Genomic DNA, 16,324 nt, shown 5'->3' with positions numbered 1-16,324 from the left:
CGTTAGGCACAGGCTATCAGCAAGGACATGCACTGAACGTACCTGGCTGTGCTGAGCAGCCCCAGGGGCCTCGTCCGCGCTCCTGCAGCCCCCGGCCGTGCTGAACACGGAGCTGTGGGAACGCTGCTCTCCACACCTCTGTTTCCAGCGAGTTCTGGACAAACCTGCTCCCAGGTCTTCCAGGAAAAGCATCCAGGCTGCTGGTCCCTCAGAGCCCGTATGGGCTAAGCCAGCTCCTTAAATCCGGTGCTTAAAGCTTGGGACTGTGGGAAGCAGAGGGGGCCGGTTCTATCAGAAGCAAGCGAAAAAAGGATGTGCTTGTGGGGAACAGCCAAATGGAGACCAACAGAAGCTGCGCGGAGAACCAAAGGAGAAAAAACCAAACCAAAGCAAAGGAAGAAGCAGCAGGATGAAGCATTTCAGCACGGTTAAGAACAGTACAACAAAGGAAAAGCAGCCAGGTTTCCTTCCCCCAGAGAGTTTCTTTTAAATAAAGAATGATCCTTTGTCACATATCATTGATGTTTATTTCAAGACATGCCACGTCAAAAAAATTCGCCTTTAATATTGCATTAGAAAAGCACTTTTACATCTCGTTCTGCCTTTAAGTTATTGTTGTGCAGAGTTGCTAGAAACCCAGGGCAGGGCATGAGCCTGGCATTCACCTCAGGAATGAAGAATTCCAACTCTTTTATGCCCGCTTCCTGGGGAAAGTGGTGGTGAGGACGATTCCCTTCCTCTCCCCCAGGGTGGTTATTTTAGATGGTAGAGAGAGGGGCAGAAGAGAACCAAGGAGGAGCCTGAACATTCCCTTGCAATTGTCCATTTAATTCGCAATCGCAACACAGACTCGAGAATTCCTTCCTGCACTGTAACTCGGCCAGAGTCGCCCAGCAAACAATGTATTTACAATTGTGTTTATTAACTTACACAGCAACTTCACAATGACTAGTAAAGATTAAAAGGGTGCACTTCTAGTGTGTTCCATTCCGTGTTTCTCGGGTAGCTACATCTCGCAACATCAGCAAAGCTCTACACAGATTCCTCAGCCAAAGGAAAACAACAAAATCAGCACTGAAAAGAGTTTTTTAAAAAAAATGACAGCCGAGAAATAAATATCAAAGAAAAAAAGGGTTAATTGTGAGCCGAATTCCATAGAAAACTAGATTACTAATTATTTAAGCAAACTATACAGCTCTAGAGAACCGAACTAAACCAACCTGGAAGACTGAACATAAAAAAAAAAAAAAAAAAAGAGGAAAGAAAAAAAAAAAGGAGCTAAAAAATAAAGGCATAAATCTGCATAATCAGAAGTTGGTTCCCATCCTATTCAAGTCCCTCCCTTTCCATCTAAGATGCCTCAACTAGGATTCTGTAGGATCAAAGTAAACACCCCTTCCCCACCGACCTATGGCCACGCTCTGGAAAAGCGGGTGCCATTCCCCCTCTGCTGGGGCAGCCAGCTGCTCTTCCCTCTTTCTCCCCCATTTCCAAGGTTTCAATCGGCTTTGGCAGGTTTTAGTGCCAGTCCTGATTTCAATATTTCCCCTAAAAAAAACCCAAAGAAGCAAAATGCTTCCTCCTCCAAACAGCTGAACCGTTAGGTTCCCATCTCTTGGGCAGTAATAATTCACTTCACTGGTGTTCTACATAGAAAGAAAAAAAAAAAAAAAAGCTCTGAAAACTCATTTTGCACTCGAAATACTATTTCCCTGTTTCCTGCAAGTGTTTTGCTAATGCACATCCACCCTTTCCTTCCTCCCCAAATCCTCCAGAAGCCACTCATTCCAAAGAGCCCGTCCGTATTTCCCAGTAATGCTTCCCTGGAAATGTGTCCCCGCTGCCTCGGCGAGAATTCCCAGCTCCAGCAGCCGGGGGTGTCAAAGCCCTGCTAAGGCCAGGCTGGGCCTGGACACCAGGCAGACTCGCTCTGCTCAACGCAATTAAGAGCTTGGGGTTAATTTGTGTTTAATTATCAAGGATAAGCGTTTAACCCTCGGCATCTGCCGCCTCCCACCGTGATTCCGCCTGCTGTCTACGCATTCCCAGTTTCTGGGAGAAATCCAATGGGTCAGATTTGCAAGCCTTCTTCTGCACATACATCTCGTCTAGGTCCAATTCCAAACTTACTCAGTTGCCATCATTTCAAAGTGCAATATCATAACATATTAAAAAAGGAACAAATATTAAGAAATTGTACCTATTTTTTTTTTTTTGTTTGGATTTTTTTTTGCCTTTGTTTTTTTTTTTTTTGTTTTTTGTTTTTTTTAAAGTTATACCTAGAATACGGTGGAAGATTTTGGCTTTTTTTTCTTTTTTTTTCTTATAAATAATGAAGACACTGACATTTTGTTGGTGTGTGTGTGTGCGTGTGTGTGGGGTGTGCTTGTGAAGCTAAAGATCATCTCCACGAGACAGCCAGCGATGATGAACTGCGATACGTTATTACGGAAAGGGGAAGGTTCAAGCCAATATTCACACTGCAGTCAATGAAGAGGACAGGGAGGGAAAGCAGTGATGTTCTGGAGAAAGGTGGAAGCCACATGGTATTAGCAGGAACAGCCTCCTTCACTGACAGGCTGCTCTTGAGGCTTTTCCAGTTTTATGTCAATCACTGGGAGGAGGAAGTTAAGGCAAACAGATCTCCAGCTCCGTTTTCCCTACCAAGAGCGGGATTTTGAATGGCATTTTCAGTGTTTCCCACAGAAACACAGAACAACCAGTGTCCACCCAGCACTGCCAAGGCCACCGGTACCTCATGCCCCCAAGTGCCACATCCACACGGCTTTAAATCCCTCTGGGAACGGGGGCTCCACCCCTTCCTGGGCACCACTGCACACTGCTCACCCCCAGAGCTCCGCGAAACCTCTCCCTTGCTCAGTTAAACCTCTCCGCTCCCCCCAGCAGCCAGCAAGGCCCTGCCCCCAGCCTGGATTCCCCCTCCCAGCGACAGCCGATGTCCCACAAGGTCACTGCAGAGCTGGCTGCTCAGAACCTGCCTGTGATAAGCGACTCCCTCTGCAGCACTCGAACTCCCAGCGGATGCCCTACAGCTCCAGCCTCACAGAGCCTTTCCCAGGAGGAGCCTTGAATGCTAATCCCCAGCTCAGAGCTGTTCACCACAAGTCTCCAGCGTTGCCCTTATCAGAGAACACAGAGGCAAGGAGATCACACAGCTGGTACTTCCAGCTTCTTTCTTCAGGGGGCTGAAGTTGCTTTTTAAAGAGGTTTGGAGAAAATAAACACAGAAATGGAAACAGAAGACCGGCAATTCATCTCCAATGTTTGGTCCATTTGGCTGATTTAAAGCTTGAAGTGTGTTTAAGCTGGAGATGCTTGACATGAGCCTTGCCAGCTTCATCTCAGAGCGTGAATGGGTCAAGATCCTTGAACCCTCCACGTTTTGCAAAAGTGCCCCCATTAATCCTAATGCAGCTGCCTAGGAGAGGATGCTATCCATCCCTGCTATCTGCAGCCTGCAGGAAGCCAAATCCCCAGAGCCCTCAATGCACTCCCATTTAGAGACTGGTGACCAAACTCCCTGCCACAGCCCCTGCCTGTGCACTCTATCCCCCCTCATTAATAAAGATTGTCGCTCATTAAACTTTTGGGGATCTGCATAACAAAGTATTTCTGACCACTCAAGTCCCTGTCACACAAAGCTTGTGCCTCAGCAGCTGCAAATCTCCAGCTTCCCAAATCCCTCTTTCCCCCATCCATCGGATGCTCTGATGGAATTTCAGTGCCAAACTTGTCCCACTCCCACAGTTCCTGGGACTTCCTTCCTCCAAGGCACAATTTCTCCTCTATTTACCAGCCCCACGACCCCTGATGCAAATAAAACCAACAACCCTGGAAAAGCCACTATTCCAAGCATGGAATAGTGGCCTGGCCAGTGATTGCAGTGTAGCCATCCTGCTTTTCAAGCCTTGTCCATCCCCTGTGCCACCTGCTTTCCCTTGGCTGAGACTGATCCCATCAGCTGAGTCTTCTCCCTCCCACCAGAGATGCTGCCAGGGGTCCAGGCTGTGACAGGCTGCCCTGGGAGGTTATCCTTGGGGATTTCCCAAGTTTCCCTGAATGTGACCTGGAGAAACCGGCTCAGTTTGGGAGTCAGCCTTGCTTTGAGCAGGAGGGTCAGAGAAGGGGCCTTCAGAGGCCCCTTCCGGGACAGTTTGGTTTTGGATTCTGCCACTCAGATCTGCCAGAACCACAGGGGTTTTTGTTCAGACCTCTTTGCAGCTGTTTTCTCCCACCTTCCACACGTTCAAGCACCAAGCAAAGAATCCTTTTGGATCGCCATTCCTTCCCCTGCTGCCTCCACCCTCAACACCCCTGCCCCCGGCCTTCCAACCCACCAATCCTCCTTCCTCAGCTCCAAGGTTACTTGCCCCTATTCCCCCTCTTTTTGGGATGTCCACGAGCTGAGCGAGGGCTGCGGCGGATTTTCCTCGTCCGGGGGAACGCCTGGCACAGGCACAGAAAGGATACTGTCTTCTCTACTTTTGTCTTGTGTGCTTTCCATCCCGGGCAAGGCAGCTGCCACGCGTCGGAAAAGCTGCAAAGAACCACACAGGGAACAGATGAAAACAACGGCTGCCCCCGGCTGAGGCAGTTCAAACAATGACTCAACACATCCCCCAGCGCTATTTACACTGCTCAGCCCCAAAATCCTGACACCAAATATAACCTTTATTCCTAGAAAAGGGCAAAGCACAGCTCTTGTTAGTGGAGATCAGGCAGCTGCGAGCAGCAAACCTCCTGCACCTCCTCTGCAAATAGGATGGGTGGGATCCAGCATTTCACCTCACACCTGCCGGGGATGTCCATGCACCCCAAAATCCTCTCCATGGCAGGTGGGAACTAGATTTTTGCACCTCCCCAGAGGATTACAGAGGAGCACGGACATGCTGATGAAGGCAAACACACCATCCAGGTGCCTGTCGCTGCACCGGCCGAGCTGACACACATGGAAGAGTGACAAAAAATGGGAGGTATGGAAAGGATTTCTTCCAAGCCTCACCTATCCGTGGCTAAGGCTCCTATGAAACAGACAAAGGAATGTGCCCAAACCTAATCCTCATCTTTTGGTGCCCACTCCGTGGTTATCCTACTTCCACATCCAGGGCACAAAGCACAGAACAAACGCATCCAAAGCCTCGAATGCTACCTCCAGTTCCCCAGCAAGGTCTGAGCTCCAAACTCTCCTAATGCTTTCATTCCACTCGAAGGAGGCAAGATAGAAAGGGACCGATTCCCCCTCCTGCATTCCCTACCTTTGCCCCTGAGGTTCGGACTTGTAATTCCCACCACACGGCTTTTCCTCGGCCCCCTGGGTGAGGACCCCTCAGACGTGGCCACTGTTAACGCAGGAGAATTGCCCTGAATTCAGCTGCCTGTCCCCCTCCCTGCACAGGACGCCCTCCATCCATCGGGCGTTCCCTCTGCATCCCCGGCGCGGCGCGGGAGCCCCGGATCGCGTGGTGCGGCTCTGACGTCAGGCCCGGCGCGTTCCATTACTGCACGTTTTCCTGCCTCTCCTCAAATGACACAAAGCTAAACCACTTATTCCCAGTGACCCACTTTCCACAGGAGAAAACCCAGCCAAGGCACTGCCAGCCTGTTTACATCAGGAACGGGAGTACCCGACCAGCCCCCTGGGCCCCAAGGGCTCTCCCCACTTGGGCTCCCAGTGTCCCAGTGATGCTGGGGACACAATCAAGGTGACTTTGTTGGCTGGACAGCCCCCTCCAAGCTCACCAGGAGCAAGCCCCCAGGTGTGTCTGGGATCTTTCTTGGCAGGAATCCGGCACACGCACTGGAATCTGAGCCAAGGACAGGGGTCTGAGAAGTCGGAACTTGACGTAACTCCCTAATTTCAGCCAACAGCTCCAAAATAAAAATCTTAGTACACCCCCCCCCGCCCGCCCTGTGTTCCTGTGAACCTTTAGCATTAGCCTGGACCGTCCAGCCTCCCTGAAAACCTCAGGGAAATCCTCGTAGGCCAACTAGGAAGTAACAGAATTCCAGATGCTAAACTCTACCTAAACCAACAGCAGGAGTGCCCACACAGAGGAAGGGTGAGGAGTTTTTAAAAAATCCTCAGCTGATGGAACCAACTGGAATTCCTGCATTCGAACCACACTGCTGACAGAAAGGCAGTTTAAAATACAGTAATCCTTTCTTTACATTAAGACCAGGAATAAAATGATGCTTTTAGCAGTATTTCTCCCCTAAATTATCAGCCTAAAAATAGGAATTTGCCAACTAAGAAAAATCAACTTTATTTCTTTATTAACCTTCTGCTTATCAGCCCCAGCATATGTGAATAAATCCAATTAGGGAAACTTCCTGATGGTTGGAAAGCAGCCTTCCCACAGGGCCCTCCGAGCTTCCTGGTGCTGTCAGCCCCGAGCCAGTGTGTGTCTGTACACACATGTACATGTTTAAATGTTTGTGTGGGTATAAAAACACAAGTATTGATGAGCATCCAGGACTTTTTTTTTTTTTCCAAGGCAGGAGTTAAGTGCAGCAGCTGAAAGACTAAAAGCCACCCAAACTCTCTCTCAGCGTTCAACTCTGCAATCTGCTTCCTGATGGAAACTCTGGAAAAAAGCCTCATCTCTCACCACCGGTTTCGAGTCATTTGCCAAACTGCGCCTTTCCTGCTACTCCAGCCAATAAATCCCAACAGATGAGGGCCACAAAGGACTGCAGGCATAAACCAGTTTTCAGCCACACTCCAGCAGCAATATGGAAAGGACAGGAGGATCAGTGTCCAGATGGAAAAGCCAGGCAAGAAACCTGTTCCCCAGCGCGAGGCAAACAAAAACCTTTCCCTAATTCTCATTCGCTGCAGCTCTGAGGATAATTCTTGCCCATCAGATGGATAAGAATCAGAAGACAGCAGAAAGAGCCCAGCTCTGTGAGAACAGGGTCACAGAGGGGCTGTGCTCAGAGAGCTGCTGCCATGAGAAAGTTCTTCTGCCAAGGACCACATTCATCCCCTGGCTCTTCCAGGGCCAGCGTGGAGTGTGCCAGGTACTGCTGGAGGGAGGAATTCAAGGGCTCCCCCTCCCCTCTCTCTCTACAAGACAGCAAAATGAACCCTGACATATTCTGGGCATGAAATCCACGGAGTAACAATAAGATTCCCTGAAATACAGACTGCCGAGACAGGGCAGGAATCGCAAAGTCTTTTAAAGCTTATTCAGGGCTGACAGAATGAATCAGAGACTACAGTTGTCTGCATTAAAAGGAGCAAGCTATCTACTTCTCTCCTCCAGCTTAAGGCTCCCCTGGCAATCAGTCTTTGCAGGATCCAAAAGCTAATCTTTTCCCCTCTGCTGCATCAGTTTAACCCCACAATAACACTACCACCACTTTTATTCCCTAACAGCCACTAATTTTCCCTTCAACACCCCCTGCCCAAAGCCAGAGGGAACACTAACTAGGTGTGAAGGACCTCGGGGATGCAAACAGCTCTGCAGTCACAGATCCAACAGCACCCAGCACTGAGGTGCCATCCTCAGAGCTCCCTCCTTTCCTGAGACAGGGGATGGCAGAAAAAGCCTGGCAGCAGCACGGTCCCCTCTGCTTCTCTGCTGGTAGAAGATCCTGGCACTGGAACAGCTGCTGTTGGAAGTGCAGAGCATCTCACCAGCTGGGGTCCCAGCACAAAGCCAGGCCCTCCGGATCTGCAGGGAGCTGGAGGCAGTGCCCTTCCCTCTTCTCTGCTGCCTTCCAGCAGAAAAGGATGAACCAGAAGCTAAAAGCAGCACCCAAGGACGAAAGTCCCCTGCATTCCCACTGACGAGGAGCAGCTGGAAAAGTCACAGCCATTCCCTCCCCGAGCAGGACAAGAAATTCAGCTGCTTCTGGATGAAAATTCTGTGTGAAAATTAACTTAAGACACTGATTGTTCTGCAGGATCAGAATATACTGTGGAGAGAAGTTGTCTGTTACGGGAAGGTCAAATTTGCATTCAGCTTATTAAGGACTTTACACAGGTTATGGGAAGGGGATCCATTCTGCGGTTGCACTTTCCCATTTCACTGGGAGAGAATTTATCGCTAAGTTACTAAAATAAATTCACACAATTTAACAGAGAAGCTGCAAGGAAACAGGGAACTATCCAAGTGATGGTATTAAAATATTGTCATCCTTTGATAATTGCTTAAACAGCTACTTATTAAACTAATAAAAATGAGAGTTACAAATATTCTAGAATAGAGAATGGCTTTGAAATCCTTGAGCACGCCAGTCCACGCCTGCAACACATGGATCAAAACTTGTAAGAAAATCCATTTTTAATTCGTTTTGAATATCCACTCATATCTTTGCACACCATCGAATCCTCAGGGTTCCCAACTCCCTCGCAGGCTTGGCTGCAGAACCTCTGGAAGTGTGGCAGGGCACAGAAACTCCCTCAAGGAAAGAGGGAGCATAGAGCACTGCCATCATCATCATCATCATCATCATCATCATCACTCCTCTCAGTGCACACCCCCAGGTCTAAGTACTCATTAAGGATTGCAGCACAGAATCCAACCCTTAATTACAAGGCAGCCTCTGTTGTGGCAGGATAATTGGGGGACCCTGGAAGGCAACACGTCCATGGTGGGTGATAATTATCCCATTATATGGGGAATCATTTTGCTACGTAGAGACAAAGTCAAGGGGCATTTTAATAACAGGCTCTTTAGTCCCGTCTAGAACATGAAGTAGTTCATAATCCTGTTTTATCACTCCTGGTACCCTTCTGCATAGAAACCATTTGTGCAACTGCATGTCATCCATACACACAGAATCCCTGATAGTTTGGGCGGGAAGGGACCTTCAAGCCCACCCAGTGCCACTCCCACCCATGGGCAGGGACACCTTTCACTGTCCCAGGCTGCTCCACGCCCCATCCAGCCTGGCCTTGGACGCTTCCAGGGATCCAGGGGCAGCCACAGCTGCTCTGGGCACCCTGTGCCAGGGCTCCCCACCATCCCAGCCAGGAATTCCTTCCCAAATATCCCATCCATCCCTGCCCTCTGGCAGTGGGAAGCCATTCCCCGTGTCCTGCCCCTTCATCCCTTGTCCCCAGTCCCTCTCCAGCTCTCCTGGAGCCCCTTTAGGCCCTGGAAGGGCTCTGAGCTCTCCCTGGAGCCTTCTCCTCTCCAGGTGAGCCCCCCCAGCTCTCCCAGCCTGGCTCCAGCCCTGCAGCAGCTCCGGGGCCTCCTCTGGGCTCTCTCCAGCAGCTCCAGGTCCTTCTGTTCCTGGGGGACAAGGAGCTGAACATGGCATTCCACACGTGTGTTTGCTCTGCGGAGACACCCATGAACTTATGTCTTCTCCTGAATTTAAAGAGCCACAGCTCATCTCAGGACATAAATCCTCATTTTTCTGCAGTTCCATCAGCTCAAAAGACCTTTCACTGCTTTCCCCAACTCAAAAGCGACTCATCATCTACTAGAAATAAATAGCTCTGGCTGTCCAGGAACATTTGCTGACACTTCCAGTGCCTTCCAACAGAGTGGGAACAGCAGTTGCTCTGTCTCCCTGTGCACTGGAAGCATTTTAAGCCATCAGGCTCCTCCTTCACTGGTTTGTTCATTCACTGAGACAGAATCACAAAGAGTCCTCAGACCTGTGCTTGCCCGACTCTCACTCTCGGTCTAAACAAACAGCAAATCTGGATTATCAAAACCCCAGGAAGGTGTGAATCTGGACTCACAAAGCTGCTTCCACAACTCCTCTGTTATTTAAGGGGAAGGAAGCCCCAAATCATGCGATGCAAGGTCAGAGATCCTTCAGAACCTCAGCCAACAATTCAGCTCTGAGGTGCTGCTCACTGTGTGTGGACTGTAATTCCCACTGGCCCCTTTTGCCAAGGTTTCCCAAGATCCAGGGAAGTGCTCCTCTAACAAGGGTGCCTTAAGAGCAGCCACTCACCTGTTTTACATTGTATCCTGCTTTTGCGCTAGTTTCAATGAACATTACATTCAACTCTTTGGCTTTCCTTTCTCCTTCCTCAATGGACACTTGTCTGGGGAAGAAAACGCAGAGTTAGGAGAAAAAAACCAAACCTGGACTAATACCTTAATAATTAAGATTTGTTACACTTTAAAAAAAACCCATAAGGTGCTTTATCTGAAAGCACTTAAAGGGTTGGGGTTTTTTTCCTGCATGGAATGTAGAGCTGCTGACAGGTATCACCGCTTTCACTTCCATGGCACACCTGGCTCCCAAAGCAGAGCTCAGCATTCCAGCAGAACAGCCAAGTGCTCACCACCCCCAAATCCCTGTCCAGGAAGCTGTGCTTTTACGTCTGAACAATCAGCAATACAGTCCAAAAATAATCATCAAAACCCAACTGTTTTGACAAAGGTCCGAGTGTAACCATCTCATATGGGAGGAATTTTGTCCCATTTCTCCCTGGATATGTGTTCCACCCATTTAGCAGGAACATTATTAAGAACAAATATTTGTAACCAGTTTATTCATGCACTGCTGTGGGCTGTAGTCAACAATCCCTTCTCTCCTGACATCTCTACAAGTTGGTGATGGTTTTTCAAATCATTCAAGCTTAGCCAGACAAAGAGGGTTTAAAATTGGGATTTCTCTAGTCACTGCCATCTCCAGAAAAAAGAATAAATTTAAATATACTCCTTTAACATAAGAGCAAACAGCAGCAGAGTAGGAAAAGCACTTGAAAGCTGGATTACTCCTCCATACCTCTTATCTGCTAGATCTGTTTTATTTCCCACCAGCATGATGATGACGTCGCTGCCCCGTTCCGTTCTGACATCGTCGATCCACTTTGTGGTTTGCTGGAAGGAGTTTACATCTAGCAGAGAACAGTGGAGAGGGTTATCACTGCAGGTGTCCCTCACAGCTCACCGGGAAATACATCTGGACTCGGAAAGAAAAGCTTCACATTCTGTGGAGTCGGCGGAGGAGGGTGATGAAGAATCAGCGAGTGAAACCCTGAATCTCCCCCACTAAGGGACACGGAAGCTCTGGCATTAATTTCAGGTGGGCAAGTGCTTCATTACAGGGGGCTTCAAAGCCACGGAGGGAACTGACTCCATCAATAATTTGGTTTTGACAGCACCTAAAATGAAAAGCCTTATCACTGTGTTTCTGTTCCTAACTTTTTAGTTCAACATCAGGCGTCTTCCGTAGGGAGCGGGGATTAATTTTTGGACTCTACACTGCTCCTGGCTTGTGCACCTACAGAGGTTCCTACAGTTCCGCTGCTTCTCAAAATCCTCAATCCCAGCCTTGCATTTTGTACACTTGAATCAATCGCTTTTTATTTTCTCTGGGGAATCCCAGGGTTATACAACACAGCAGCGACTCCCTCGGCACTGAACGCTTGCCTTCAAAACAATTCCTAAATCTTTGCATAAAACCAGAAGCAGAAATTTCACCTCTTCACAGGCATTTAATGCTACATCCTTAAAAGCTGCAAGGTAAGAATTCCAGACTGTTTGGTACTTGAGAAGTTGCATCCCACAGGGAAAAAGGAGCTGGAGGGAAGCTGCCACGGAGCTCAGCATTTGCCTGTTAGTGACACAAAGAGCATCTGAGCAGCCAAAGTAGCTTCAGTACTTAGAAAGGGGGGGGGCCTCTGCAGCAGTTCTTGAAAAGTATTGATTTTTTTTTAATGGCTTCTACTGCAAAGTAATATATTGCGTGCTAGACAGCCAAGACTTGATCACTTGCCAGTCTTAATTCTCTTTACTGCTTGGCAATATTGAATTTGCTGGGTCAGGGAAAAAATCAGAGTTCACAGCTAACCTGTAATTTTAGCTCAAAGGCAAGTGCCATTTTTAACACTTAGAGCTTTTCTAGGTAAAGCCCCTATTTCTGGCCATAATCTTCTAGTATTTATAAATCAAAGGACAAGAACTTATGCATTTGTGTAGAATTAGGCCATTGTTCTCAGTCAGCTCTGGTTTAGAACTGAAATTGTCTGCAGGCTTAGTTGCCCTAAAACAGAATTTCTGCTCTTTGTCAATGCAGGAACTGGTAAGTTAAGGATGTCTGGACTGAGGGGAGGGACAGAAGGAGCAGGGCTGAAGAAGCACTAATATTTTAGTTGACAAAAATGTACATACCTTAGTAAGAAATGAAAGAGCAATTGTTAAAGGGTAAGGGCTTAGTGGTTAAGTTTTACATCTCGCAGCACGTGAGGGTGGCTGATTCCAAGGAAAATGCGATGTTAATGCGTTCTCCCCGCCAGCCCGTGCCCAGATTTCGTTTGGTGGGGGAGGGAGAATGAAGTGGAGCGAGCTACAAAAGTCTCCAGTTTGAGAACTCAGATACCCATGGACATGAAGACCAAAAGTCACAGGTGACGTTATGACCAGAAGGCAGATGGAAGAGTGCAACGAGAGCAGGCAGGACCGGAGGACCGAAGAAAATGGGATTGGGCAGGGTTAAAAATGGTATTTGTGAGACAGTTTATACATCACAACAGCAGCAACCACGGGGCTTGTGTGAAACAAGCAAAGAAACCACGTTTTTGTCATGCCAGGATGAAGCCCAAGCAGATGACGTGAGAGGACATGCAAAGCTAAGCTAGAGGATGAAAAGGGCAGAGTATTAGAAATGCAGAATTCCCCCCACTCACTTGTGATATCATAAACAACAACTGCAACAGTGGAGTCACGAATGTAGCTAGGAATCAAGCTCCTGAACCGCTCTTGACCTGCTGTGTCCCATAATTGCAACCGTACCTAACAAAATCAGTCAAACAAGCAAGAAAAATAAGAAAAAAGGTCAAACCCAGTGCAAAATACCTACTTGTGATATCGTAAACTACTACAGCAGCAGCAGAGTCACGGATGTAACTGGGAATGAGGCTACGGAAACGTTCCTGACCCGCGGTATCCCACAGCTGCAACCTGATCTGTGGGTGGGAGAAAATTAAAAAAGCCAAACTGCCACTAAAAATAAAAGAGGAAAGAAATGTTTTACTTTTTTTCTTTTTTTTGTTCCCCCAAAAAAAGCTAAATAAAAAGGATAAACTCATGCAGGAGGTGCCTGGGGACTGGGAGCAGCAGGACACTGTCTCCTTACGATCTCGCCCGAGGGGTAATAGCAGCCAGACTAGAGGGGGTGCAGCATCCCAAAAAGTGCTTCCCTTCCAAAAGGAGAGGAGTGGAATGGCTCAGCTTCCAAACTGAGAGGACCAACAAGAAAGCTAGGGCTGAAGTGATGGAATCACCGTCCCCAAAGGTGTTCGGAAGTGTGTGGGACGTGGGTTAGTGGTGGCCTTGGCAGCGCTGGGGAATGGTTGGACTTGATCTTGGAGGGCTCTTCCGGCCTCAGTGATTCCGTGACATGATCACCTGCAGTTCTCCCTACACGAGAGTTTCATGCTCTGCTCTCCTTCCTCAGGACTCACAGAGGCAACCTCCAGCAGCATGAAGGATGGTTGCTGATGGAAAAGCTGGGAAAGCTACTCGTATCAGTTTTTCAAGGATAAAATGCTCGTTATAACTCTAAACTGCAAAGTAACAGGCACAGACAGGCTGAATGGCTCTTACCAACAGGGTTCTGGAAGAAAAGGCAAGACACACTAAAAGCAACGTGTATGGCAAGGTGTGCAAGAGCCAGTTTGGCCATGGAAAGCGCATCTCATCCCTCAAGCGCTTTCCATGCAATCCCATTTATTGGGAGTTTATCCACAAGCTTCTGCAGCACTGCAGTTTTGCTTCTGCAAATAGCTCAACTGAGGCTGAATTTCTTAATTAAGAATCTGAGCTCATTTGAAACCACGGCTTTGCTTGCACAGAGGAGTGATTTCACTTGATGAGCTAAAACTGCACCAAGCAAGGAAACTAGTCTCATTTGTGAACTCATCAGAGGCCACCTTCATCTTAAACAAGGAGGATTAAGAAGATGGAGCCAGCTATTAACTGGCCACACCTGGCAATTTCTATTTTACCTTCCTGTCTTGTGGCATCAAAAGCTGAAGGGGTTAAGCACGGTTCCCCTTTTCTCCAGATTCCCACCATCATTCACCCCTCAAATCATCTGTACCATCTCTTTCTGCACAGAGGATGACACTAAAGCCCCCCGTGCCACTCCCAAACTGCACCTGAGAGCCCTGCACACCAAAAGATGATTCCCCATCCCCACTGCTGTGTCTCCACAGCACTTGTCAGCCTGGAAGCAGCTGGGAGATGAAAGCTCAGCCTGTGCTTCCCAGTGATCTCAGAAGTGTGGGCTGCACAAAACCAGATGCTGGTCCTCATCCCTACCGCTCACAGAGAAAAGCAGCAAAATCTTACTCACTGTTCGATCCTCCAAGTACATGGTTTTCGATAAGAAGTCAATGCCAATTGTTGCCTGTGAAGAGATGAGAAAAGCAAGAGCTCTTAAAAAAAAAAATGCCAGAACACCTGCAGTGATTTTCAGGGGAGAAGCAGCAGCTGCAAGAAAAGCAGGTTGGGGTTGTTATTTTTAAGATATAGCTTGATTCAATAAGCAATTTGTTTAATATATCCACGACCAGAAGAATTTTCTAAAGCACAAAAGGTTTTCAGCTTGACTCCAGTTCATGCATCTTGACAGTTTAATCCACACGTTCATCTGGGCAGCAGCAGGGGTTTTTATGCACGTGACAAATTGGGGCCCCGAGCTCAACCAGGATACCTGGGCACCCTGTCTTCTTCCCAGCTGCCAAAAATCTCCATGGATCTTCACTTTTCCAGGCAGATTAAGGCAGACACCTACATGATCCCTAACAGCCACTAAAGCTAGGTTCATCCTAAAGCAGCATGGCTGCACCCAAACTTCCCAACACCAGTGGGAGCTTCCTGGAGAACACCTTAACGGCAGTGGAAGCCATTCCCTGGGTCCTGTCCCTCCATCCCTTGTCCCCATTCCCTCCCCAGCTCTCCTGGAGCCCCTTCAGGCTCTGGAAGGGGCTCTAAGGTCTCCCTGGAGCCTTCTCCTCTCCCAGCCCGTCCTATCAGGAACACAGGGAAGCAGCACTACCAAAGAGTGGATTCCAGCACGCTCTATATACCAGACTTTTAGTAAAACAGATCCTCTATGATACGTGACATGTGGGGCCACAGCACAAAGGAAATCATTCCCAACATGTCCATGGAGGAGAATCACTCCTGGCAAAACAAACAGCCCCAACCACAGGGTTTTGTTCCAGGTGTTTGGGTTTCTGACACAGTACAGCAAGTTCTCCCTGATAAGACAGAGGGACACAGCTGAATTCCTCTCATCCGGCAGCGAGCGAAAGGAATCCAATGCACAGCACGGATTTTATTAAATGGCAGCTTTCTATTTTTAACAGCTGAACATAAAAACCCCATGCTCAAATGATAGCTTTCAGAAAAGCATGCATTGAAAATCTGCCAGAAACGTCCAGAACGAGCAGATCGTCCCTGAGCTCACCTCCCGCTCCAGTTACCCGTGAGCAGGGTGTGATGTGCACTGGCAATAAACACTGGGCTCTCAGGGGTCTCCAGAGAACCCTGAGCACCCAAAAATGTCTGCTTTGGGTTGACACCAACAGGCAGGGTGATTTTGGCCAGATTCCTGGAGCTTTTGTGACCAGCTACTGCACAATAGGAGGTACAGCCTCACCTCAGCCACAGCTCCAGGAAAATCAAGGGGTTTGGATGAACGGCCCTGACCCAAGCCCATTAACACCCCCCAAACTGGGCAGGCAGCACTGATGCCTAAATGCAAGCTACCTGGGGAGCCCTTAGGAATTCTCACTGTTGCAAGTGCCACTCACTGATTTTGCAATCTTTTAACGTGTTACATCAGACCACCTTTCCATGGTGACACCCGTATGATCCTAAAGCACACAGGCTCAAACCTCCTCAAGGAAGAACCGGGACACAAAACTCAGTTAAGGAAAAGGAGCAGTCCTAAAAGAAAAAATACTGGGGGAGGGGGGAAATCCCGGCTTAAAGAGAAGAACTGCCTTCAATGTCCATGTAATTACAGCAGGAGGAATCTGCGAGGACGTTGCTGCCTTGGGAGCAGTGACGTGTGCTCCAGCCCTCCTCCCACACTGTGGACGCGTGGCTCTTCCCACAGCTCAGGGAGAACTCCACATCTCCTTTTTCCTAGCAGCAGCAAGGAGGAGTTACTGAAGGAGGCAGGAGGGAAACCTCTCAATTCAATGAGATTCTTGGTAGACACTGAGGAACAGGAGAATCACGTTTTATTTTTTTTTTTCTCCTTCTTTTTTCTATTACCTCCTCCTCCCACCCCCCTAAACAATCCTTCCCAGGCACCAGGGAACAGATTTTTCTCAGATTCGTGTATCCAGAACATCACCAGCTGTAGCCAA

The 16,324-nt window shown here is 48.3% G+C and overlaps 1 protein-coding gene across 3 annotated transcripts in view; it reads right to left on the bottom strand.

The window, feature by feature from the left end:
- Window positions 1-2,360: 2,360 nt before the first annotated feature.
- Window positions 2,361-16,324, bottom strand: part of RAB6A (RAB6A, member RAS oncogene family) — a 39,069-nt gene continuing 25,105 nt past the window's right edge. The window contains exons 3-9 of one of the 3 annotated variants that reach the window (XM_066207403.1): window positions 14,296-14,349; window positions 12,788-12,904; window positions 12,626-12,731; window positions 10,723-10,834; window positions 9,940-10,033; window positions 4,492-4,558; window positions 2,453-2,614 (exon numbers count right to left, since the gene is read on the bottom strand). In XM_066207403.1, coding sequence (XP_066063500.1) covers window positions 2,550-2,614; window positions 4,492-4,558; window positions 9,940-10,033; window positions 10,723-10,834; window positions 12,626-12,731; window positions 12,788-12,904; window positions 14,296-14,349 — 615 coding nt within the window. In that variant the 3' untranslated portion in view covers window positions 2,453-2,549. Of the gene's footprint in view, window positions 2,615-4,491; window positions 4,559-9,939; window positions 10,034-10,722; window positions 10,835-12,625; window positions 12,732-12,787; window positions 12,905-14,295; window positions 14,350-16,324 lie in introns of all 3 variants that reach the window. The other 2 variants (XM_066207394.1, XM_066207384.1) reach the window with 2 other exon arrangements.

This window comes from Chamaea fasciata, unplaced genomic scaffold, assembly GCF_029207755.1.
Source record: "Chamaea fasciata isolate MVZ Bird 193981 ecotype frontalis unplaced genomic scaffold, bChaFas1.0.hap1 SCAF_2, whole genome shotgun sequence".
Lineage (NCBI taxonomy): Eukaryota > Metazoa > Chordata > Aves > Passeriformes > Sylviidae > Chamaea > Chamaea fasciata.
This window is presented reverse-complemented; position numbering and strand designations above follow the sequence as displayed.